The sequence below is a fragment of the Anabrus simplex genome, chromosome 6 (genome assembly GCF_040414725.1).
Source record: "Anabrus simplex isolate iqAnaSimp1 chromosome 6, ASM4041472v1, whole genome shotgun sequence".
NCBI classification, from domain to species: Eukaryota; Metazoa; Arthropoda; class Insecta; order Orthoptera; family Tettigoniidae; genus Anabrus; species Anabrus simplex.
Window position 1 is genome coordinate 19,508,823 of NC_090270.1, and position 25,221 is coordinate 19,534,043.

Sequence of the window (25,221 nt, forward strand, 5' to 3'; positions counted from 1 at the left end):
CGAGAATCTTCCTCCCCTCATCATGGGAAAGTTTGATAAGCCACGATGTTTTAAGGGCGTTGCGCACTTTCCGTGCAAGTATAAGACATCTAAAAAATGCAAACAGTACAATAATCCAAAAAATATTTTTATACAGGGGAGCCAGCATAGATTTCTTTTTGCCATTGAATCATGCATTTTTTTCGTTACGTGATATGTTTTTCACTGATTTATCCAAGTGTTTCATTTGAATAATATAAATGCTCCTTGTTGTATACATTTTGGAAATAATCTTTTCCATGGCATTTGAAAGGTTTAAACTGTGAATCAAGGTTAATTGCATGCGGTAACGGGTCTTAGAATATTTCGTGACGTGGCAAGTATGAGTTGGAGGTTTATTCAAAATCATGTAATTCGAAGTGCGATTTTTGCGTCCTAATGACTTTGAATTAACGAGGTTTTACTGTATAACTTCCAGTGAAAATAGTGATGCTGATGACTTAATTTGTGATAATACACTGAGAAATTCAAATGCTTGGGTTGACTACTATAAAAAGTCACAGTGTTGACATGCAGCTGTCCAGGCATAATCAGGTTAGCATATGTTTAAAATACAGTAGAACCTCGATAATTCTAAATCGGTTAATTCAAAATCCCGCCTAATTCAAAGAACCTCTCGTTCCCGGAAACATGAGATACAGTTTTGCATGTTATTTAAATTGTTTAATTCGAAATACGGATAATTCATAATTCGAAGTACAATGTCGGCCCCATTACTGAAATTCAGACTTTTAATTCGAAACTGCCTTTACATTTTAAAACAATAGTATGTTACAGAGAAATTTCAACTCTAAATTTATCCGCGTCATAATACAACGCGTGTTCCGGAACGTGGAGGTTTCCTCACTTACACTCTCTTCGGTGGGTCTACAACGCGCTTCATGATTGCTAAGTTGAATGAAATCGGAATTCTTTTGTATTCAACCTTTTAACAGGCAGTGTGCAGAAAAACAGAATTCGCGAATACTGGCGATGCCGACAGTTGACGAAAAAATGTGACTCATATAATAAAATTCGTAGGCACCGAACACCAATTCTTACAAATAGCGTGAACACAATATTTTTTACACGTTTGGCTCCCAGTAGGCCTATATCACCGTCTTAGGTAACATTCCATCATGTAGCCTATTGATTCTCTCTTCTTGCCATGGAACAGATCCAGCCTCTGAAGTGAAGTAATCCTTGAACACTTCTCGTACATGAAAGGCACCTTTTGTTGCATTTCCACCCTGCATAGGCAAATTTTCAAGTCTTGTGTCTTCTGTACATTAATTTGTAAATGAAACTGCATTGCTTTATTTTAATGCGAGCCCAAACGGTCTTATGGTTTTAAAGGAGAAAGTGCCAGCCGGAGAATCGTACAAGGGTGGGGGATGGGGGTCATTGTATTAGTAGTGCGTTGCAATGCACATTAAAGCGAGAAACTTTATCCCCTCATCAAAGGAAAGTTTGATAAGCCACAATGTTTTAAGTGCGTTGGGCACTTTCCATGCCAGTACAAAGCATCTAAAAATGCATACAGTACAGAAATCCAAAAAATAATGCATTTGCACATGGGAACCAGCATAATTTATCCTAGTCTTTGAATTGTTTCATTTCTTTCGTTGCGTGAGGTTATGTTTGTCGGTAATTTATCCAAGTGCATTATTTGAACATTGTAAATGCACCTTGTTGGATACATTTCGGAAATAGATTTTTCCGTGAAATATGAAAGGTTTAAACTGTGAATCGAGGTGATTATATGTATTAATGGGTCTTAGAATAATTTGTGACGCGGCAAGTGTTTACATTTCTGAAGTACGAAAGAAGTGCCATGGCGGGAAATCGTACAAGTATAGAGTCATAGGAAAGTTCAATTTTAAGGGCATTGGCTACTTTCTGTGTAAATACAAGGCATCTAAAATGCATACAGTATAGTAATAAATAATATAGTAATATATAATAAAGCACTTGCACATGGGAGCCAGCATAGATTTCTCCTAGTCTTTGAATCGTGCTTTTTTCTTTCTTTCGTTACGTGAAGTTATGTTTGCCAGTGAGATATCCAAGAGCATTATTTGAATACTGCAAATGCACCTTCTTGGATACATTTTGGAAATAGTTCTTTTTTTCATAGCATTTGAAAGGTATAAATTGTGAATCAAGGTTAACGGCATGCAGTAATGGGCCTTAGAATATTTTGTAACGCGGCAAGGGTTGGTACTTCTGAATTTGCAAATTGGCGGTTAATTCAAAATCTCGTAATTCGAAGTCCGATTTTTTAGTCCCAACGACTTCGAATTAACGAGGTTTTACTGTATTACAAGATACAATATTATGTAATATGTTATTGTTATTATGCATTTTTGATAATTTTTCACCTGCCCATTTGGAAATTATAATGAAATTCATATGATACTGCACTCAAGCATTGGGAGTAGGCTAGAATTAAATTAGTGGAGCCCAAAGTGTTTCATTGTCATGCATGAGGGGTTAAATAATATGTTCATATTTATATGTATGTTTGCTAGCATTGAAAGTCAGAATTGAAATTCGGGTTGAACACTACTGGTAATGGTCCAATAACAAGTTATCTCTGATCAACTCCTCTGTCATGTTTCATCTATCTGCTCTTTGCCTAACAACAGCTAGCTGCTACAGGAGTAATACTGACCCTGTTATTCAACATGTCCTCCATGACCTCCCTTATAGTCAATACGGTCCTGTACTCGTCTCGTATGGCCTTCATATCCCACTGGTGGAATGTGCACCTTCATGCCACTGGAACTTTTCAAAGACACGGATGAGCTAACAGAAGAAATATCTGTAACACCTGAATCTCGCTCGAAGTTCTTGAAGGCAGCAATAACTGCAGCTAAAACTAACATTCCACGAACCTACTATGTTGGCATAGCAGGGGGAGAGGTGATACTCCCACGTGGCGTGTCCCAGGTGGCGGATAGGGGGTCCTAACCGGCTTGCCAGCGGACTTGAGGAAAATAAAATACCTCTCGCGGACCAAACACAAAACCCCCTGTGGGTGGGGGACGCAGACGAAGAATACACCCACGGTATTCCCTGCCTGTCGTAAGGGGCGACTACAAGGGGCGACCAAGGAATGATTGGATAAGAACCATGAAAGTACTTGCGATTAGTACCACCACGTGGGGAACACCATGGGTCTCTATTACTTGCGCATAGTACCACTATGTTAGGTACCAAATAGGTTTGTGATTAGTAGCACACAGGAGCAACGCGCGGTCAGGCTTTTAAGGTACCTGTGATTAGTAGCACTATATGAGCGACACCAGGGTTCTGGGTTGCCTATGATTAGTACCCACTATACACTGAACACCACGGGATAGTATGAGTCCCAGTGGTTAGTACACCTATGTGATGAAAACCACAGGTTTGTGTTGCCTGTAAATGGCGCCGCCATGTGCGAAACACCATAGGTCTTTATTACATGTGCGAATTTCATTACCTGTGAGTAGTACCATAATGTGTGGAATACTGCGAGTCTACGATACTTTTGATTAGTACTGTACCATGACAAATACCATGGTTCTACTTTCCAAGCGATAAGTACCATTATGAGAGGCTGGTGACCTATATTTTGGACCCCTTTACCTTGCAAGCATCATCGATTCAGTATTTTGAGCTATAGAAGTAGTCCCTTGGTCAGTTTTACTATTGTTTTCCGTCATTTTCTGAGACTGAGGCATTGCAAGTCGACTCCACTGATTGCTTTAAATTCATATCCATCCGTTCATTTTTCGCCTCACGCTTTGAATTCTGGTCAGTGGAGGATTTTGGATTTTTATTTTGTCACTGCATTTCGTCTCATTTTATACCATCAGGGGCCGATGACCTAGATGTTAGGCCCCTTAAAACAACAAGCATCATCATCAAAACTAACATTATTCAGCTAGAAACCCAGTGAAATGGATCAGTGCAGGAGTGATCTGCAGTCTGATTTTGTAACAATAACTATGCATACGATCACGACAATGGCTATGATGATGTATAATATCTTAGGCCCAAGCTTGCATAATTACTTGTAGCTAGTAGCTACTTGTATATAGAGTACCCAGCCTGAAGGGTGGTTGTACCCATAACAACTCCACCATCAGCTGTCATAGACGGCCTAGGCATCACTGAAGAGGCGTATAAGAGAAATGGGGAGTGGTGTAGTTTCCTGTTGTTTTCCTCACCGAGCCAGTAGGTGCTCTTATGTATCAGTCTGTCAATCCCACTGAAATGCATGTTCCAACTGATCCTATGAATGACATTTGCATACTATTCGTAAGAGGGATGGGCTGCATAAGGAATGGCATTACCAGCATCATTCATATATCAATTTCAGGTTGTCAAAGCCAGAGATGAAACAGACAGACAGGTCATTGAAAGTAAGAAATAACTTTTTCTAATGGTGAAAGAATTAGTGAAATCAATCGCGTGATTTCCAAGATTACTCTCCACAAACCAACGCTCAAACTTGCTTTCTTTATAATATTACACCTAACATTATAATTACAATATCAAGCAATGGCTTAATGATGCTTTGAGAGTATTGCTTGTGAGATTGTGATAATCTACTTCACTCAAATGTTTGAGGAGAAACACTACTTTATCTACTTTGTGCTGTAGTTGAAAACTTTAGCATTATTAATTGCAAGTCACTATTATTGCTTCGGTTGGCTTACAAGTTTGATATCTATTGAAATAATGAGGACCTGATATTAGCAGAGACGAGGAGAGATGTAAAAATACACGAGGCAAGGAAAAACTCTGCATCTTCTCCTAATCAAACTTTAGTGTGTGTTCCTATCCTCCTTCCCAGCTTCTTTCGTACTTGTGTTTTGTTTCCTTTGCATTTCAGATATGTTATTTAACTTTGGTTATTGATAACGGTCCAGCTCCTTGGCCGAATGGTCAGTATAGTTCAGGCGGCCCGGGGTTCATTTCCTGGCTGGGTCAGGGATTTTAACTGCATGTGGCTAATTTCCTCTTGCTGAGATACTGGGCGTTTGTGTTTGCTTTAGTACTCATCTACATGCAACACAACCACCACAGAAACATACAATAATGAATATATACTTCCACATAAGGTTAGTGTAGGCACCTCTCCATAAGTCTGGGCCAGGTCCTCAAAGTGCCGACTTGGAATTTGCTTCAAAGGCCTAGTTATTGATAACAATGTATGTGTATTTTTTTTTTTAAAGTTCATTCATCAACATCTTAAGTGTCCAGGAACAGGCTATTTGATGCACCTTGGAGGAGCAGGTAGTGAAATTGTCCTAATTTATGATTTTCTCTTTACAGATCTCGTTCTCGTTCATTTTCTCGTTCGCTTACTCCTAGAGGCCCCTCCCCTCGTGAGAGAGAATATTCTCCACGGCGGCGGCGTTTCAGGACTCCTACCAGGACTCCACCAAGGTAGAGTGATATTAACTTTTGTCACCTTTGATAATGTATCTCTGTTCATGTGTTGCCCCTTAAGAACTCTTGAAGTCCCTTTATCTGTTTGGTTTCTTTTCATGTCCTACCTTATCCTACAGTTATTCTGGAAATGTTCTTGCATAAGCTTTTATATTATTTAGTAGAGTGAAAATCTCTTAAGGCTGTGTGCATGCACACATTTTTGTTCACCGGGGAGGTAAAGAAAATGCTTGTAAAGGTGTATCATAATTTATTTGGATACTTAGGAGAGGAATTCAACCAGGACACCATTACCTTATTGAACTATAAACAATGGGAAAATATAAAATCCAGTTGGAAAACCAACACAAGTGAATTACCGAGCGAGTTGGCTGTGGAGTTAGGGTTGCATAGCAGTGAGCTTTCGTTTGGGAGATGGGATCAAATCCCACCATCGGGAGCCCTGAAGCTGGTTTTCCATGGTTGACCGTTTTCACACCAGGCTGTACCTTAATTAAGGCCACGGCCTCTTCCTTTCCATTCTAGCCCTTTCCCATCTTTGTGTTGCTGAAAACCTTAAATGTGTTAGTGCAACATTAAACCACTAGGTGGAGGAAGTGAATCATGGTAAGAAGTAGTGTCTTTAAAAAAAAATAACACAAAGCAAAATTTTGAAATTTTGTTCTGTGGGCCAAAACTGTATTTTTGCTCTCTGGTTTACAGTAGCAACATTCTACCACGCTTCTAACGCAAAAGTAAAAATTAACATTAAAAACTAGAATAAATTAAGGCGGCTCCCGGTGTCCACTGTGGCCCGTTGGGAAACTTACGTCAGTTTGGGCCAAATTCACAACTAAGTTTTCTTTTTTTTTTTTTTTTTTTTTTAAAGATCACAAGAAAAGAGTTGGAATATATCCACCTCCAGATAGCCTACGATGTATTCCTCCTCCTTTGAAGCTAAAGATAACAACAAGGAAATTCATGACACACCAATATCCCCCACTCCTCCACCTCCTCAAGTACGTGAACAAGAGAGAATGCATCATCACTACTACACCAGACACAAGACCATAAGAAAATGACAGGAGATACTGTTTCAGAGGAAAGCAGGTTTTAAAAGAATTGACAACTAGGAATTAGTAATATTTTCATCTGCAATAGTAATAGTAGCCACATCATGAAGTCTGGATTTCTTCATTTCGACAATTACTTATAAATGTATAGTTTTTAATTTATAAATTGGCCTTTTCTTCACGAACGTTTTAAGAAAGGAGTAATCATTAGGACATATTCTCTATGTATTTTTATACAAGTGTTTCCTTGACAACTGCTTTCAATTGTAGAAAGAATTTATATACTTTCTCTTAAGTATTTTGTTTTTAATATTGTCAATCTTTGTATGTAATTTTAAGGACACTTTCTCTAAAGCATTAATACTTTGTCAATATATCATCGTTGCCGGGACAAAATCTTCTATGTGATAATATTTTTGCAGATATACTGACCCACAGCACATACATAGTGAAGAGCGAGAATGCCTTGACAATATTCACACATTATTGCACCTTAGATGACAGAACCTTACTGGCCAAAGTTCTAAACTAAAACATTTCACTTACGAGGTTTTGTCTCGGCAACAATGATATATTGACAAAGTATTAATGCTTTAGAAAGTGTCCTTAAAATTAACATACGAAGATTGACGATATGTATGTTTCATCTAGACAGTGTTATGTGGCTGAAGATGTTGATAATATACAAAACATGTACCACTTTCAACCAATAAGTTGCCTTAAGCAATTTAGTGTATCGACAAGGTGGAAAATAAAAAATACTTAGTTGTGAATCTGTTTAAGTGCAATACGGATCATGAAGTTGATTTTATGGTTGGGGCCAAGGCGGTGATGCTAGTGGACACTAGCGCGCACGCCCAGTAATGTGCTGAATGTGTATGGCGCTACTTGGAGTGTTGTGTTGTACACATTCAGCACAGTACTGGTTCCACTAGCATGACCGCCTTGGCCCCAGCCAGCAGAAGTTTCCCAACAGGCCACAGCGGACACCAGTGTCCACCTTAATTTATTCTAGTTTTGGACGTTAATTTTTACTTTTGCATGAGAAGTGTGGTAGAATGTTGCTACTGTAACACCAGAGAGCATAAATACAGTTTTGGCCCACAGAACAAAATTTCAAAATTTTGCTTTGTTATAAATTTTGAGTCAGCTGACACCTGTGTCCTTGAAAATAAAATAAAATTTATTGTACCTGAAACCTGGTGCGTGAATTATAACTGAAGTGTTCAGTGCACTGTATGCAAAGAGCAGAATTCTTCAATGGAGAATATTTAGCTCAGCAACCTGCGAAAGCTGTATTGAGGTGCCAGAAGATTAATGGAATAAATTCACAGTCTGTTAGAAAACAAACCAAACAGGTTTTGGTACAGTTTTCTGTAGCCTCAGATTTAGAAAGTATTACCGAACCTACTTTGTAGGTAGTCTTGATAATTTAATCGAATTTGCACAACCAGTTTTTCTTGTTGATATATTGTATTTAGAATATTGATATTTCTCTGAATTCCTTGTTCACCTAATATTTCATGCTGAAATGAATTGGTGGGCTGTTACTTTGATTTTGTCAGTCAGTGGAGAATAGTATAAGTTCGAGTGATAGCTAGGAGTACACACATGTGAAAGAGAAGTACAGTATAGGAAAGGAATAAAGTCTCCAGTATGAACTTCGAATAGGGTAGAAGGCACAGCTGAGAGGGATGTTTGTCGCATACGTGAAATTTAACCCTTAAACCAGCATGGGCAGAGATTTTGTTTTTCTCTTAACTTCATTTTATCAAATTTGAAGATATTCATTGAAGGTAAGGGAACAAAAGCTTTTTTCATATACAGTAAAACCTCGTTAATTCGAAGTCGTTGGGACTCAAAAATCGGACTTAGAATTACGTGATTTCGAATTAACCGCCAATTCGCAATTCAGAAGTACCAACCCCTGCCGCGTTACGAAATATTCTAAGGCCCGTTACTGCATGCAATTAACCTTGATTCACAGTTTATACCTTTCAAATGCCATGAAAAAAGAACTATTTCCAAAATGTATCCAAAAAATGCATTTACTGTATTCAAATAATGCACTTGCATATCTCACTGGCAAATATAACCTCGCGCAACGAAAGAAAGAAAAAAAAAAAGCACGATTCAAAGACGAGGAGAAATCTATGCTGGCTCCCATGTGCAAGTGCTTTATTCATTGGAGTACTATACTGTATGCATTTTAGATGCCTTGTATTTGCACAGAAAGTACCCGATGCCCTTAAAATCAAACTTTCCTATGACTCTATCCTTGTATGATTTCCCGCCATGGCGCTTTTCTTGTACTTCAGAAGTGTAAACACTTGCCGTGTCACAAAGTATTCTAAGACCCATTAATACGTGCAATCACCTCGATTCACAGTTGAAACCTTTCCAATGCCATACAAAAACTATTTCCGAAATGTATCCAACAAGGTGCATTTACAATGTTCAAATAATGCACTTGGATAAATCACTGACGAACATAACCTCACGCAACGAAAGAAAAAAAATCACACAATTCAAAGACGAGGATAAATTATGCTGGTTCCCCTGTGCAAATGCATTATTTTTTGGATATCTGTACTGTTTGCATGTTTAGATGCTTTGTACTGGGATGGAAAGTGCCCGACGCCCTTAAAACGTAGCTTATCAAACTTTTCTATGACGAGGGGATAAAGTTTCTCGCTTCCATGTGCATTGCAATTGCAACGCACTACAATGACCCCCATCCCCCACCCTTGTACGATTCTCCGGCTGGCACTTTCTCCTTTAAAACCATAAGACCGTTTGGGCTCGCAGTAAAATAAAGCAATGCAGTTTCATCGGCAATGACAGTATTGTTCGGTGCCTACGAATTTATTATATGAGCCACGCTTTTTCGTCAACTGTCGGCATCGCCAGTGTTCGCACATTCTGTTTTCCCGCACACTGCCTGTTGCGTGATATTACGGCGTTCCTGAAAAGGTTGAATACAAAAGAATTCCGATTTCATTCAACTTGGCAATCATGAAGCGCATTGTAGACCTACCGAAGTGAGTGTAAGTGCGGATAGCTACCCCTGCACGTTCCAGAACACGCGTTCTATTATGACGCGGATAAATTTTGAGTTGAAATTACTCTGCAACATACTATTGTTTTAAAATGTAAAGGCAGTTTCGAATTAAAAGTCTGAATTTCGGTAATGGGGCCGACATTGTACTTCGAATTACGAATTATCCGTATTTTGAATTAAACAATTTAAATAACATGCAAAACTGTATCTCATGCTTCCGGGAACGAGAGCTTCTTCGAATTACGTGGGATTTTGAATTAACCGATTTCGAATTATCGAGGTTCTACTGTAAATTAGCTGTATGTGCTGTTAATAACAGCCTGCTACCATGCCGTACTGCATGTCCCTTATGAGAGTAAATTTTTTGCAAAGTTTAGTAATGCACTTAAGTTGCATAAATATTGAATGTGGTCCTGTCTGGTCTTTTATTTGGATGAAAATTGGACTGTATTTACAGTAGAACCCCTATTTAGCTTTTTTACAGGGACCCGATTTAAATGGGGGTTTACGTTAAATCGAGGTTTCAGTGGAAAGCACACTTTTTCCAGCTATCTTTGCCTGTATTATCACACATTATTTACACTGTGACAGCAATAAAACAAGGAGATATCTACCCTATGCACTATATTGTAGTTACAGCTTTGTACTGTTTGTGCTGAAGATTACTCTTGTGTTGAACCCTGCTATCTAAGCAAGATACCTATGTTGCACCATAACTAGCTTTGGCTCAGATTATTCTTTGAAAATAAATAAATAAATAAATAAATAAATAAATAAATAAATAAACAGAAAAAACAGTACGTCCGGGAGGAGGTGTGAAATGGACCCAGGAGCGAAAAGACTTTCACAGTGCAAGGATGAAGGGGTACTGGTCAAAGAAGAAAGCTGCTAGAGATAAGAACCACGTGGTCCATAACAGGCCCAAACGGAACTTAAAAAAAAAATTTAATTAAATAATTAATGCATGCATGCTTGGGTGCAGCCTAACAAATTTGTTCCTTTGCACTATCATCAGATTAACAGACCCATGCTATTTGCAGAACCCAACTGAATAATTGCTGAGGGCTACGGTTGATGTTTCTCATCACATACACAGGGAAATGTGGTTGCTAGATGATGGATCATTATCTCATGTATACATTTTCATTGTACACTGTTACGCTATATGCCTTTTAACATTCATTCTGCAAGCCTCTGTGAATTAACTAAGTGCTTCCATAATCCTCTATTTGTAACCAGCTCTGCAACTTATTTTAGTTACACACCTTTTACAACTTGGTCCCCCCCTACGTCTCTTAGTTGGTTAAGGAATTGTTTTCGGTGTTGTTTGGGAATATGTTTGCTATTATTTCTGATAATGGTGAGCCCTTCCCTTTGACAGTAGATTTTTGTCGGTGAATGCAAAACTGCTTCGGTTTAAGGTGGTTGTTATAAGGTTATACACAATTTTCAATAAAAGTCTGAAAAAACAGCAATCGGTTTGTTTAAAAAAATTTCGTGGATGTTTTCCAAACAGCAGCTTACTCATTAGCACGGTATTTTTTAATTCCAATAGTTTGAACATGCATATCCAGTTTCATTCTTAAAAACTGTAATAGTATCACTCCAGAGGCATGTGGTAAATGTTTCCATTTTCTTACATCAAACGCTTTGGCTAACCTAGGTTACATGTAATAAATTTCATGTTTGGTCAGTATTGAATGTTTATATATTAAGTTAAAACAAATAAAGTTTATTATATGGTCAACCTTTTCAATACATTACATTTATAAGAATGCTTAAGATTTATACATTACAATCAATTGGGACATGTTTCACCCTTATTGTAGGCATCCTCAGCCAAGTCCTTTTCCCCAAAATCATTTTTCCACCTTTTAGAAAGTTTTCAGCGAGTCTCCCATTCAACCACATTCAGCACTGTGGCAAGACTAATTTCACCTGCATCTTGGAATTTGATCTCATTCTACCTACTTATCAAGAGTAACAAAGCTCCTTCTGTCTGTCTGTTAGGTCATCAGCCCAGAGGCTGGTTGGATCCTCAAATAGCACCACCAAAGGTTATGCGGTTATAAGGAAACAGCAAAAACCAATGGCAGCACCAAAATGACGTGTACTAGGCAAGATGAGGAGTGAGGTAGTTCGCCATTGCTTTCCTCACTGGGTCAGAAAGTGCTATTGCAGCACGACTGACCCTATGAGCAACACCTTTCATAACACTCAGATGCACTAGTCGTGTTCTGAATGTCATTAGATAGAGCACCACCCATACCCCAGCAGCTTCCATATTGTCACAGCCATGGATGAGACTGGGACTTCGGTGGAAGCTACACTTTACTCTGGCCTGTGAAGTGTAGCTTCCACCGAAGCTTCTTAAACAACAAAAATCGACATAATTTAGAACATAATACTTCGAACTAACATTACTCTAGCATACCAACACTTCTTATTACAAACTTAAGGATCAAGATTTCAAGACCATTATTGTTTACATGCAAGGATTATGTCACAAGACAACTAAATACACTATTGAGGCCTATTTGAGTATGAATCCAGTATATGAATGTATACAGTTTTTTTTTTCTTTCAAATATGCAAGGTATTAATGTTTTTTACTACAAATAGGACATATTCCTAGAAAACAAATTGTGCCGTGAGTTAAGATATTTTAAAGGGTTTATCCAAACCCACCCTTCTCATACTATTGATTAGATGTTGTCAGACAAGTAGTATTTTAGATAACACCTGATTCATTCCTATCTAAATTCTGCATTTTCATATGATTATACGTAAGTGCCCTTATGTGTTTTTTGTGTATCCAAGCATTTAGTTTTTCATATTTAAAAACATTGTCTTAAAAAGACAGAACAGTACCTAACTATAAGAATTTTTAAAATAAGTGTCGATAGAATTTTAAGACTCTTTCAGGAGAATCACTTAATTTTAATTATTTGCTTTGACTGTTAGTATAGTTTTGATTAAAATGTATTTATTAACACATAGTATTGTTACAATCGAGTGTTAAGATAAATTATTATGAGAAAATCAGGATCCCGACGATCTGTGATTTTGGGGAAAAGGCTTTGGCTGAGGGGTGCCAACAATAAGGGCGAAACACATCCCAATTGATTCATCATCATTTCCCAACTCCAGTTTCCCGGGTGTGGTGTACAAGCGCTCGCCATCTCCTTCTGTCTTCATACATCTTCTGATCCAGTACATCCTCCCATTTGTATCCTCTCCCCTCCACATCTGATCTTACAGTCTCTATCCAACATTTTCTTGGTCTTCCCTGTGGTCTTCTTCCTACGAGATTAAGGTCGAAATATTTTCTGGCAGGTCTTTCCCTGTTCATTCTCATTATGTGCCCATACCACTGAAGTCTGCGTTTCTTTATGACACCGATAATAGGAACCTCAATACCAGCTACTTTCCTATTCACTTCATTTCTGATCTTGTCCTTTCTGGTTGTTTGGTTCATGGTTCTAATGAATCTCATTTCAGTTGCTTGGATTCTACTGAAGTCCTTGTTTAGTAGGGTACATGTCTCTAAACCGTACGTGAGGATTGGTACGAAGTAAGTGTGGTACATGATTGTTTTCGCTTTCTGTGGTATTTTGCAGTCTCAGAGGAGATTTCTGACTTGACTGTAGAAGTTCGATGCTTTCTGTGTCCTGCTGAGTATTTCCTGCCTAACAGTGTTGTCTTTTGATATTGTGCTTCCGAGGTACTTGAAATGGGAGGCTGATTCAATTTTTTCTCCTTCCAGAAATATATTTGAGCTTGTTCCTTCCCTGTTGATGGTCATTTCCATTGTCTTTGTTTTGCTCATCTTCAGTCCAAAAGTTTTGAATGTGTTGTTCCATTCATTAATTTTCTTCTGAACTTCAGCTTCTGTCTCTCCCCATAGAAACACATCATCAGCAAATACCAGGGCGTTTGGTTCACTGTCCATTTTCTTGATAGATTTGATGACCTTGTCCTTTATTATTACGAACAGGAGTGGTGACAGAGCACTTCCTTGTTGGACACCTCTCTTTGTTTCAAACCATTTTGATCGTCTGTTGCCTATCTGGACACAGCTGTAGCACTTCTGGTATGGCATCTTGACTTTGTCAATTAAGTACTTTGGCACCTTTAGGTCTTCCAGACATTCCCATATCTTGTTTCGAGGAACACTATCGTATACTTTTTCAATGTCCACAAATGCAATCACAAGATTTCTTCCGTATTCCCAGTACTTTTCTGTCAGCATCTTTACTGCAAAGATAAGATCCACAGTACTTCGACCTTTCCTGAACCCGTGTTGTTCTTCCTCAAGCAAAGGTTCCACTATCTTCCTAAGTCTTGTTTCTATGATCTTTTCCAGCAGCTTCAGTGAGTGTGACAACAGCGTGATGCCTCTGTAATTTTCACATTTCCATCGGTTGCCCTTTTTGAACAGTGGGATGATGACTCCTTTATTCCGATCTTCTGGAATTTTGTTACTTTCCCAAATCACTGATAAGTCTATATAGCCAATTCAAGCCTGGTATTCCAGCTGCCTTTATCATGTCTGAGCTGAGATCATCAAAGCCTGAGGACTTCCCATTTTGCATGCTCTTTAGTGCTGTTTCTACCTCAAGCCATGTTAGTGGGTATTTGTTGTTTTTGGCTTCATCTACACTACAATCATTGGTGGTGGTGTTGCCCCCATCTCCATTTAACAGCACCTGATCCCTTCCTCTGTTTGCACTAAGCTACCATCATCTGTTTCCAGTGCAAGGATGTTTATATTTTCATTTCTTTTACTGTTTCCTACTTCTTTGACAGTCTTCCTCTATCCTTGTAGTAAAGTCATCCCAGCACTTTTCCTTTTCTTCTTGGATCAGTCTTTTTACAGCCAGTTTCTTTTTCCGGTATTCCTGTGCTAGATGTTCAATTTCTAATTCATTTCTTCTATCATCTGTTTTCTGTTTTTCGAGGTCTAATTTTCTTTTTAGTATATTTCTATCTTTTACTGCTGTCTTCACTCAGTCATTCCACCAAGGTGTTTCCTTCTCTTTTGGTGTGGCACTTGTTTTTCCACAAATTTCTGTGGCTTCTTTTACAAGGGTTTCTTTGAATAAGGACCATTCTTCTTCTACTCCCCCTTTCTCAGTTTTGGGTAATTTAGCTGTTATCCTTGCTTCATAGTTTCCTTTCTTCTCCATGTCCTTCAACAGCCATGTTGTAATTTTTGGCATTTTCTTTTGTTTAATTTTGGGCACATGAACATCTTTTAGGTCAGTGATTAATAGCCGATGGTCGCTATCTAGGCACTCGCTGGGTATGACTTTAACATCTGTAACATACTGACCCGCTTTTCTATCAGTGATGATGAAGTCAATCATAGTCTTGAGCTTTCCATCCCAGCTGTATCTCGTTATTTTATGGCTGTCCCTCCTCTGATACCATGTTTTCTGGATGATTAAGTTGTTTCGCACACAGAAATCAATCGGGTTTTCTCCTTCAGAGTTTCTGTTACCATAGCCATGGGGGCCAACGATGTTTTCACAGTGCTCTTTCTCTTCTGTGGTACATCCTGTCTGCGGTGTATATTCTTGTAGGACAGTTTGATGTGCATTACCAACACTTAGTCTCATCTGAATGATCCTATCACACATATATTTGACATCTATCTGTGTGTCTATTAGTGATGGGACATTCGATTCATTTTACTGAATCGATTCATTTGATTCCGTTCACGTTACTGAATCGATACAGTGATCCGATTCACAGCTCATTGGTCACCGCTCCTACTGCATCTGTGTAGTATGTGCTGGTAAGACAGCAGCAACAGCATTCAGTGCTCGCAGCTGCCATCTGGTTTCATACTATGAACTCCTTTCTTAGAAAAAATGCTAGTTACTCTAATACATCGAAGGTTTCTGGCGACGCAGGGTGGGAAAGATTAGGATTAGGAAGGTAGCAGCCATGGCCTGAATTAAGGTACAGTCCCAGCATTTCCTGGTGTGAAAATAGGGAAACTACGGAAAACAATCTTAACGGCTGCTGACGGTGGGATTTGAACCCACCATCCCCCGAATGCAAGCGCATAGCCACGCGATATTAACCGCACGACAACTCGCTCAGTCATTTTTGAAAATATGTATTTTTCTATCAGATGAGGATTATTTTAAATCGTCATATTTTGTATAGGCTACCCGAGATGTACAGTAGCCCGCTAGTTTTCTGATTCAACATACTGTTATTGCGTCTGTCCACATATGATTGAAGTCTTGTGCAACAACGTTATATATGAACTGAGAAAATACTGAGCCGTTCTTCCCAATATAAAACAGGTACTTTTGAGTGGTCATGAGCATGACTCATAGTCATAGGGCAGGCTAGAGTCGAGTTTAATTGTCAGATGTCAACTAAGTTGTAATACTAAGATTCATTAAACTAATAAATAGTATAACCTAATAGCCTACCTAATTACTAGCTACTTCAGAATTATGTTGTGACTACCTTTTTAACACTGCAAATAAATCCATCTCTTATTTAAACCTCCCTGTAAGAAGAGGACAGTGAATGCAAATGGGTATTATTTTCAAATGAGCTGAGCTCGAGAGTCCATTATAGCATATGATTCTTTCAATGTAGCATGGCTCACTGTATGTCTCGCTGCAGCGGAAGCTCGGCTCTCCGCGTGTCCAGTGAGCCGATAAGGAGCCGTGTGTATCGTGTCTCGCTGAGCCGCGCTCGTTCACGATTCTTTCGATGTGCCATGATTCACTGTCTCGCTGCAGCGGAAGCTCGGCTCCCCGTCAACGTCCAGTGAGTGCGCCACTCAGCACTGTCCATTGGGAGTAAGCTGAATCGTGTGCCGTGAGCTCGCCGTTCCTGTGAATCGATTCACTCGGACACTTGAATGAATCGATACACTGCTTCGAATCATGCATTCAGTAGCCAACACTAGTGTCTATATCTTTATGAAGGAGGAAGCCAACTCCATTTTTGGATTCATCATTGTTCCCACTCCAGTACAGCACATATCCATTTCTCAAGGGCTTCTTTTCATATCCTTTCCATTTTGTCTCACTCAATCCCTATACCTTGAGCTTACGCCTCTCCATAAGGTCCACAAGTTGTTCAATTTTTCAGTTTCCTGTCAGCCCAGTACTTTTTCATTCTCTCTGATCTTATCCTTCTTTCTTCATTGGAAATCACCCTTCTTATTGTCTGTTTGTTGATTCTGATTTGCAGTCTGGTTTGTTTGTCTGTGAGTTTCTTGATTTTGTCGGTTTTGTTTCTTAGGTCTTCCACTGTAATTTGTAGTTCATCCATATCTTCCTTGATTTCTGTAATCCACTAAATGTTCACTTACTATTCCATAATTTTTCTATCATTCTCCTGATAATCCTGTTCTCTTGTGTCCTGATTAGATGTCCAAAAAATGAAATGCGTTTCTTTCTGATTGAGCTCATTACTCGTTCTATTTCCTTGTAGACTGTTTCATTAGAAGCTACTCTCCAGTGTCCATCTTTTTGGTATGATTTGTTGATGCACATTCTAATGATTCTTCTCTCTATCTTGAGTATTTTGTCTATTTGTGCAGTGTTAGTTGTTTTGAAGATGGTTTCGCTTGCTGCGTAGGTTATTTCTGGTTGAGTGACTGTTTTGTAATGTTTCAATTTTGTTGTTATTGACAGGTCCGTTTTGTTGTAGGTATTCTTGGTGACATATTATGCACTCATTGAGGTTATATGTTATGATTTCTCCTAGATATTTAAATTTATCTACACATTTCTTGGTTTCCTATGGCAATTTTGTTCATGAGTGGTGGGTCAGTGAACATGATTACTGTCTTTTCAAAAGATATTCCAAGACCAATTTTCTGTGCTATTTCCTTTAGTGATATAACTTGTTGTCTGGTTTCCTGAATATTGTTGGACTACAGAGCAAGGTCATCGGGAAGTCCTAGGCAATTTAAACTTATGTTGTCTTTAGGTCTTCCAATTCGGATGTTCTTTGGGTTACTCTTGTACCATTCCCTCATTATATATTCCAAGGCATAGTTGAACAGCAGTGGTGACAAGCAATCTCCTTGTCTTAAGCCTGGAATTTCATCTGCTATTGAGTTGTTTGAAGGGTCATTGTTTGACAATTTCTTGGACATCTGCTATTCTTATGAGATTTGGCCTGACACGAGTGTCTGTGTTCTGCTGGAGGAACATATCCGTAGAAATGGCTAGAGAATTAGTGAGCGGCTGAACAGTTTTCTTATTTTAGGTATAAATGTTGCATTATGGTGCAGCTCCATGGTTGAACTGGTTAGCATGCTGGCCTGCAGTCCAAGGGTTCCTGGGTTCAATTCTTGGCTGGGTTGAGGATTTTGATCTTCATTGGTTATTTGGTTATTTCCTCTAGCTCTGCACTGGGGATTTATGCTGCCTTCAACATTAGATTTCATCGCATGTATTGCCCCACTCATAAGTGGGCAGGTCACTCACAGGTTTCAAGAGCGGCACTCTGATGAAGTGAAAGTGGAAGCATGGCCTTGAAGATGAGAGTCTGAAGTGGCTGGCCCTGCGCACTGAAGAGGATACTTCCATACTCTGCTTTCTTGCTAAAATTTGTTCACATTGTTAAGGCCCGGCAGGTTGACTTTAAAAGATATATTTATATGTTATAACTGTCCGTGGGTCGATTCAATTAAGTGTTCGAAGATAGTGTAAGTACGCCTCGGCTGGTGTCAATGGAGTTACACGAGTCTCCACTCATGGGCTTGGACATTCGACGAGCACCAGTTATAGCTCATTTCTATTTAACATCAGGCTCTTATTACAATAGCAAGAATTCATTCTACTTAATTATGTAAGGCTATTCTAATTCTTAATTCAACAAAATGAAAATAGCAAGAATTCTAGTTTCTTGGAAGGATATTCCAATTTAATTAGTCAAATGGAAATGGAAATAAAATAACAATCATATTTACATCACAACATCAATGGTGTATGCTGGGATTAAGACATGGGCTACCACTAGACTTAGGTTACACCTTTTCGATGGTTCATTTCGTGAACGTCAAGCCTTCAGCGTTTTGAGCCGCAGCCAATAACCAACGGAAATGCCTGCTGTGTTGTCGAGGCTGCATCACAAGCTACTGCTCCGGTCTCTGCTACTGTCAATACCCAACACCTGATCAGTGTCCAGCTCCATGGCTAAATAGTTAGCGTGCTGGCCTTTGGTCACATGAGTCCCGGGTTCGATTCCTGGCAGGATCGGAAGTTTTTACCATAATTGGTCAATTTCGCTGGCATGGGGGCTGGGTGTATGTGTCGCCTTCATCATCATTTCATCCTCATCACAACGCGCAGGTCGCCTACGGGAGTCGCATCAAAAGACCTGCATCTGGCAAGCCGAACTTATCTTCGGACACTCCTGGCACTAAAAGTCATACGTCATTTCATATACCTGATCAATGGAGGTGGTAGCCTGAGGTTTATAAATTAAAGTCTGGCTTTGTGGCTAACTGGATAGAATGCTTGCTTTTGGTCCGATGGCACCAGTTCAGTTTTCATAATCAATTCCCTCATACTGTTAATACCCCTGGCTTTGAAACTTAGTGTTTTTGACGTCTTCACCATTAATTTTATCCTCATTAGGTTACCACCAAGCCTATACAGATTCCATGCACTATTATTATTATTATTATTATTATTATTATTATTATTATTATTATTATTATTATTATTATTATTACTATTACTTAGCCAGGCTTAGTGGCGCAGACGGTTGAGGCGCTGGCCTTCTGACCCCAACTTGGCAGGTTCGATCCTAGCTCAGTCCGGTGGTATTTGAAGGTGCTCAAATACGTCAGGCTCGTGTCGGTAGATTTACTGGCACGTAAAAGAACTTCTGTGGGAATAAATTCCGGCACCTCGGCGTCTCTGAAAAACCGTAAAAGTACTTAGTGGGACGTAGAGCAAATAACATTATTATTATTATTATTATTATTATTATTATTATTATTATTAAATAAACATGTTTAATTTTATGGCAGTCGTACTCATCATTCACTGGTTAATTAGCTTCCTCGGGAGATCAGTGTTGGGGTTCGACCCATGATCACGGGTTCGATTCCAACCAACAAAAGAGGACATTAAACCTGAAAGATTGCATTTCATTTTAGCTGATCTACCAATAAAAAGAAAACTATATTGCTCCTATGCAGCCCTGCAGTGACTTCCTACAAGGATGTAGAAGTATACGTGAGTGACATTCGAGTTCTCTGTTTTCTATATAATTAAGTCGGACGTATGAGGTGAGGAAGTATATACGATGAGGTCGATGAGTAACACATGCTTGATAGCAGTGGCGATCTGACAGACTGAAGCCTAGCCCACCTATCCCCTGGTCCCAGCTCTTATCTGAAATACAGCAGCAAGCCGCATGTGGCGAGTCGAGGAGAGAGGGACGAGAGTCTGGTCTGCAATACCAGTCTCCGATGCCTTGCTCTCAGAAATGCGTGCAACGCATTTTCTCATTGCTTTCAAGGTTTGTAAATGGAACAATGTGTCAAGTGCTTACATTATAATGTGGTTCAGACTTCCATCATTCTCATTTGAAGTTTTGGGCTTCACTGATAGCTTTGGTAGCCCTCAGTATACGCCACTGGACAACATGATCGGAAACTAAGAATAAAATCGACATTGCATGCTTTGTTGGGTTGTATAATAACACAATCACTTGTTGGTAATAAACTAATTTAAATTCAAAACTTGACTTGTAACGAATCCAACATGGAACTTGCTAAAGGCTTATTTATCATGGCACATTAAATCATTTGACTATATTTTCATTGTCGGCCAATTGTAGAATTAAAATTAAATATATTTAGTTATTTCACTCGTATTTGTCTCTCATTAGTTCGAGATTTTTATCTTTCTATAGTCCGTCAATATTTTGACTCATCACATGAATTAACTATCTGTAATAACTTGAATATCCCATAATAACCTATGTCCAACGCTGTCGCTTGTTAATAATGTAATCACATACAATTTAGAGACATTGCGACTAATTTTAACAAGTAAATTCAATCAAAGCAGGAACAACATCTCCAGGAGACTCGTATCCACTCCATCTAAAATACACAACATCTAACTGATAACATCATTAATAAATAAGACGACTTGGAAATGATCCAACAGCATCTGGCTTCACTGAGATTATTCTCCTGAAAATTATGATGATCTACTACTGTCTATGGAAATCCATACTACAAGCAACTACTTACATAAGTACTAGTCATGCTCTGCTTCAGGTGACAATAACATCACTTAGGTATGAGACATCTCATTACCTTCGTATCAATGTCGTCTGCTGTTGAAGATCCTCTGTCATTGATTATCCGTTCAAATATGTAATGTTTGCATCTTGTCGTGCCATAGCTTAATATTTTGATGACCGTACACACGTTTCAATATAATCTTCGGAACATTATGCAAAAAACCCTATCATCAAATCTTATCGCTTGTCTATTTCCGGTGCCACTTCAACTTCGCATGATGAACATGTTATTTAATCATTCTCAACTTCGAATTCATTGAAAATCTCGAAGACCACACTACACTTCCTTAATGCTTATTTTCAACAAATCATGTATCACAGCAACCTCATTTTATCATATTTACATTCTATCGACAACCCTATCATTTACAATTCACAATACCTTACATGCGCACCATACCCATTCATAATTATCCATCCAGAAATAAACAAGCACATATATCCGAAGAAACCATCTCGTCATCAAATACGTGTTAGAATCATCTTAGTATTAACTTGACGAAATACTCACATCTTACATAAATCATACGCGTACATGAAAGTTTTTATATAAGGTCTCCAAAAACGACAAATGACATCATCTCGCAAGAATTATCTACGCAGTAAGTAGTATGACATTTCAATTATGAGGATAATATTTCCTACATTCACGAACAATCTTTAGGAAATCCTGGGAATAATTACCATGAATGTGTGCTTTTACAAGTTGAATATTGCATGGGAGACATTATTCCAATATCTTGTTATTGAAAACTTAACTGCAATTACGGATATCATTGAATATTTGCGATGATCACATTATGTTACTGAAGTTGTATCTTAGTGATGTCACCTCATTACAAAATAAAGAAAAATCTACGCTACTGCTATGCATTCTATATGACAGAATAGAGGAAGGACAACATCTTGGGGTACTTATCGTTGACGGATTCTTGTAGCTCATCTCCATCCTCTCAGTTGGTTGAATTTTAAATGTTATTTCATTTCACCATAGTTTCAGGCCTGTCAGGACACTAATCCTGTTCAAGCCCTTATGGTTGATTTGCTTATGGTATTACAGTAACAATCTTCCACCTTCGTGGGCATTCTGACCTGAAACTTGTACAATCGGAACTAGTACAACGATATATGACACACAATATTTCAATGTTAATCCAAAAACACTCGCCTTGTTTCCTATGATAAACGCTAGATCTTATTACTATTATTAGAATTTTTTTCTGTATTTCTCTCACAATAACTTCTCAAGTCTTACAATTTTCAGTCAGCTTCCTTCTTAAGTGTACCTAGCAGTTCTGTCTCTCGACCTTCAGTCTCAATTTTTTTTACATTACCATTGTTCATATAAAACAAACTCCTATTTAAATATTATAATAACAACATTGGTTTGCATTTTATAATTTCTGACATATCGCTGGTTTATAATTTCCTTTCCATCTATTTTTGACATTTGAGGAATGCCATCTATGATAAAGTCACTCTCTTAATTAAGAAATCATGCAAAGGAACACGCTTAACCGTTCACTTATATCTTCTGATGTGTACATTCGATTGTTTCATCAACGCCTTCTTGATCACTGAACTTGCATTGTTCAAACCATGGCCTCCGCCGCATATACCAATGCTGGACCTGAATGTTACATACAGTATAAAACTTGCTTTATTCTCCCGCTGACATGTGTTCTTTCATTTTACTGGTTTCCGTTTATACACTAGATGGTGTTTCTCTGGGTATAATTATCCGATGTCCACGGAGTTTTTAGCTTATGAATTTACGTCTTTATCCTATTTCCATCAAAATTTCCTTTTCAAATGAGCAAGTTATCTTGGCTAACAGACACAGTTGGACGTATAGCAACTGATGTACAACGGCTGGACGCATACTTCCGTGCAATTTCCATTAGCCTCTTCTTCCGTCAATGGTTCTATAACTGATCTGGACACCATTGGAAGGTTATGATATTTTGGTTAAATGCATATATTTTGGTTATTTTCATTCATGCAAATCTCCCCAGCCTTCTTTTAAATTTGTGGTTTTGGACATGACACTGGCAGAGTTAAATCCTTCCCATCTCCAGCTTCTTCAAATTAACTACCTGGCATGAGGGTAAGAGCTTCCTGTGTAGTATACAGCTTCTTCGACATGATGGAATGCCAGTGTTCTCCCTAGGACCTTTTTAATGGGCACACTGCCCTGCCGTTTTTACAGACTGCCCGGCTAATATAACCTTGTTAGGGCCTATGTGCTAGTTACATAATATTAATATATATTTGAGGCATTGGGTGCTCCAAATTACCATGTAAATACTTTAAAACTGTTCATTTAAATGATAATCATCATTGCCAGCATCATTGCATCAATTACATCAGAGATCGAAAGTTTAGCTTAACCACCACGTAGTGTCGTGCGCAAGCAGGGTCTGGATTAGTGTGGAATCGCATGCGAGCCCTTTATTCCACATGACGTCACAAACCCGTATGGTAGTCCTCATGCTCACAGCAACCGAGTGGCAGGCCTAAGTCTACTGTTACATGATTTCGAACGAGGAATAGAACACTAGAAGTTCAAAATAATCTGTTATGTCTTGTCTCCGTGATAATAACACTAAAATAGTTCAATTTTGCAGTTAATCTTTAATCAGTCACTACTGATCTGCATTTAGGACAGTCGCCCAGGTGGCAGATTCCCTATCTGTTATTTTCCTAGCCTTTTCTTAAATGATTTCAAAGAAATTGGAAATTTATTGAACATCTCCCTTGGTAAGTTATTCCATTTTCCAACTCCCCTTCTTATAAACAAATATTTACCCCAATTTGTCCACAGAAATTCCAACTTCATCTTCATATTGTGATCTTTCCTACTTTCAAAGACACCACTCAAACTCATTCGTCTACTAATGTCATTCCATGCCATCTCTCTACTGACAGCTCGGAACATACCACTTGTATAAGACTATTTTAATGTTTTTTTACCCGTATTGAACTTAATACTAATTGTTACAATTCTTGTTTTATTTTCCACCTAATTCAATAAAAAAAAAACCAATTTTTATGTATTGAATTAGGACATATTGTTATAATACAACACTAACAGGGACATGTTTCGCTCATTTCGAGCATCTTCAGCCTCATTTGAACAAATATCTCAAGGTTAAGTCTTCACATTGAACTTTCATATAAACAATTTGATCATTAAAATTATTTTACACCAATAAAATATTACCATTACTTAACAATATTTAAAAAGAATTAACAAATTAAAATATAGCTGTGATGGACTTGACCTTGATTGCTTTTTTTTTTTTTTTTTGCTAGTTGCTTTACGTCGCACCGACACAGATAGGTCTTATGGCGATGATGGGACAGGAAAGGCCTAGGAGTGGGAAGGAAGCGGCCGTGGCCTTAATTAAGGTACAGCTCCAGCATTTGCCTGGTGTGAAAATGGGAAACCACGGAAAACCATTTTCAGGGCTGCCGATAGTAGGATTCGAACCTACTATCTCCCGAATACTGGATACTGTAATACCAATATAAATGGTCCGTTATTGGACATTATAAATTTTCCAGCCAACTCATTCCCGGTTGCCAGCGTTTCGCCCCCCGTGTGCTAGGCTGGGCTCATCAGTTGGTACCTAGTACACCCACCAAGATGCTGGCCAGCGCATACTGTGGAGGCCACTGCGTAGGCTGATTGTAGCCACCGGCAGTGTCAATGCACTATGAGAGACTTTGTCTCATTATCAAAAATTGATGCCTGCTTGGCCATCAGATGATATAGATGTTGATTCGCATTGGGGTACCTGAAGTATTTGTTCCAAATGAGTAAATTATAATACCAATATAAATGGTCCGTTATTGGACATTAAAAATTTTCCAGCCAACTCATTCCCGGTTGCCAGCGTTTCGCCCCCATGTGCTAGACTGGGCTCATCAGTTGGTACCTAGCACACCCACCAAGACGCTGGCCAGCGCATACCGCATAGCTTTAGTGCCTAGCTGTGCTTTTTGCAGTACTAAGACTATTTGTTATCGTGTTTCTGCTTCTTGCGTTATATGCATGGGGCGGGTGTGGTGGAGGGCGAGTAGGAGGGCTACGCGAAGGAACTGTGGGCGGAGCATTAAGCACTGGTGTAACATGTGGATGGCGAGTAGGGGGCGTGAGTTGGCTGGAAAATTTATAATGTCCAATAACGGACCATTTATATTGGTATTATAAATTTACTCATTTGGAACAAATACTTCAGGTTCCCCAATGCGAATCAACATCTATACTGGATACTGGCCGCACTTAAACAACTGCAGCTATCGAGCTCTGTGATCACAATTTACTGA

At 38.7% G+C, this 25,221-nt stretch overlaps 1 protein-coding gene across 2 annotated transcripts in view; it reads left to right on the forward strand.

Annotated features, from left to right (window-relative positions):
* The window catches only part of snama (something that sticks like glue), a 651,651-nt gene that overhangs the window by 434,379 nt on the left and 192,051 nt on the right, over positions 1 to 25,221 (forward strand). For both annotated transcript variants that reach the window (XM_067149701.2, XM_067149702.2), the window contains one exon: positions 5,344 to 5,457. In XM_067149701.2, the coding sequence (XP_067005802.2) occupies positions 5,344 to 5,457 (114 nt within the window). The remainder of the gene's footprint in view (positions 1 to 5,343; positions 5,458 to 25,221) is intronic.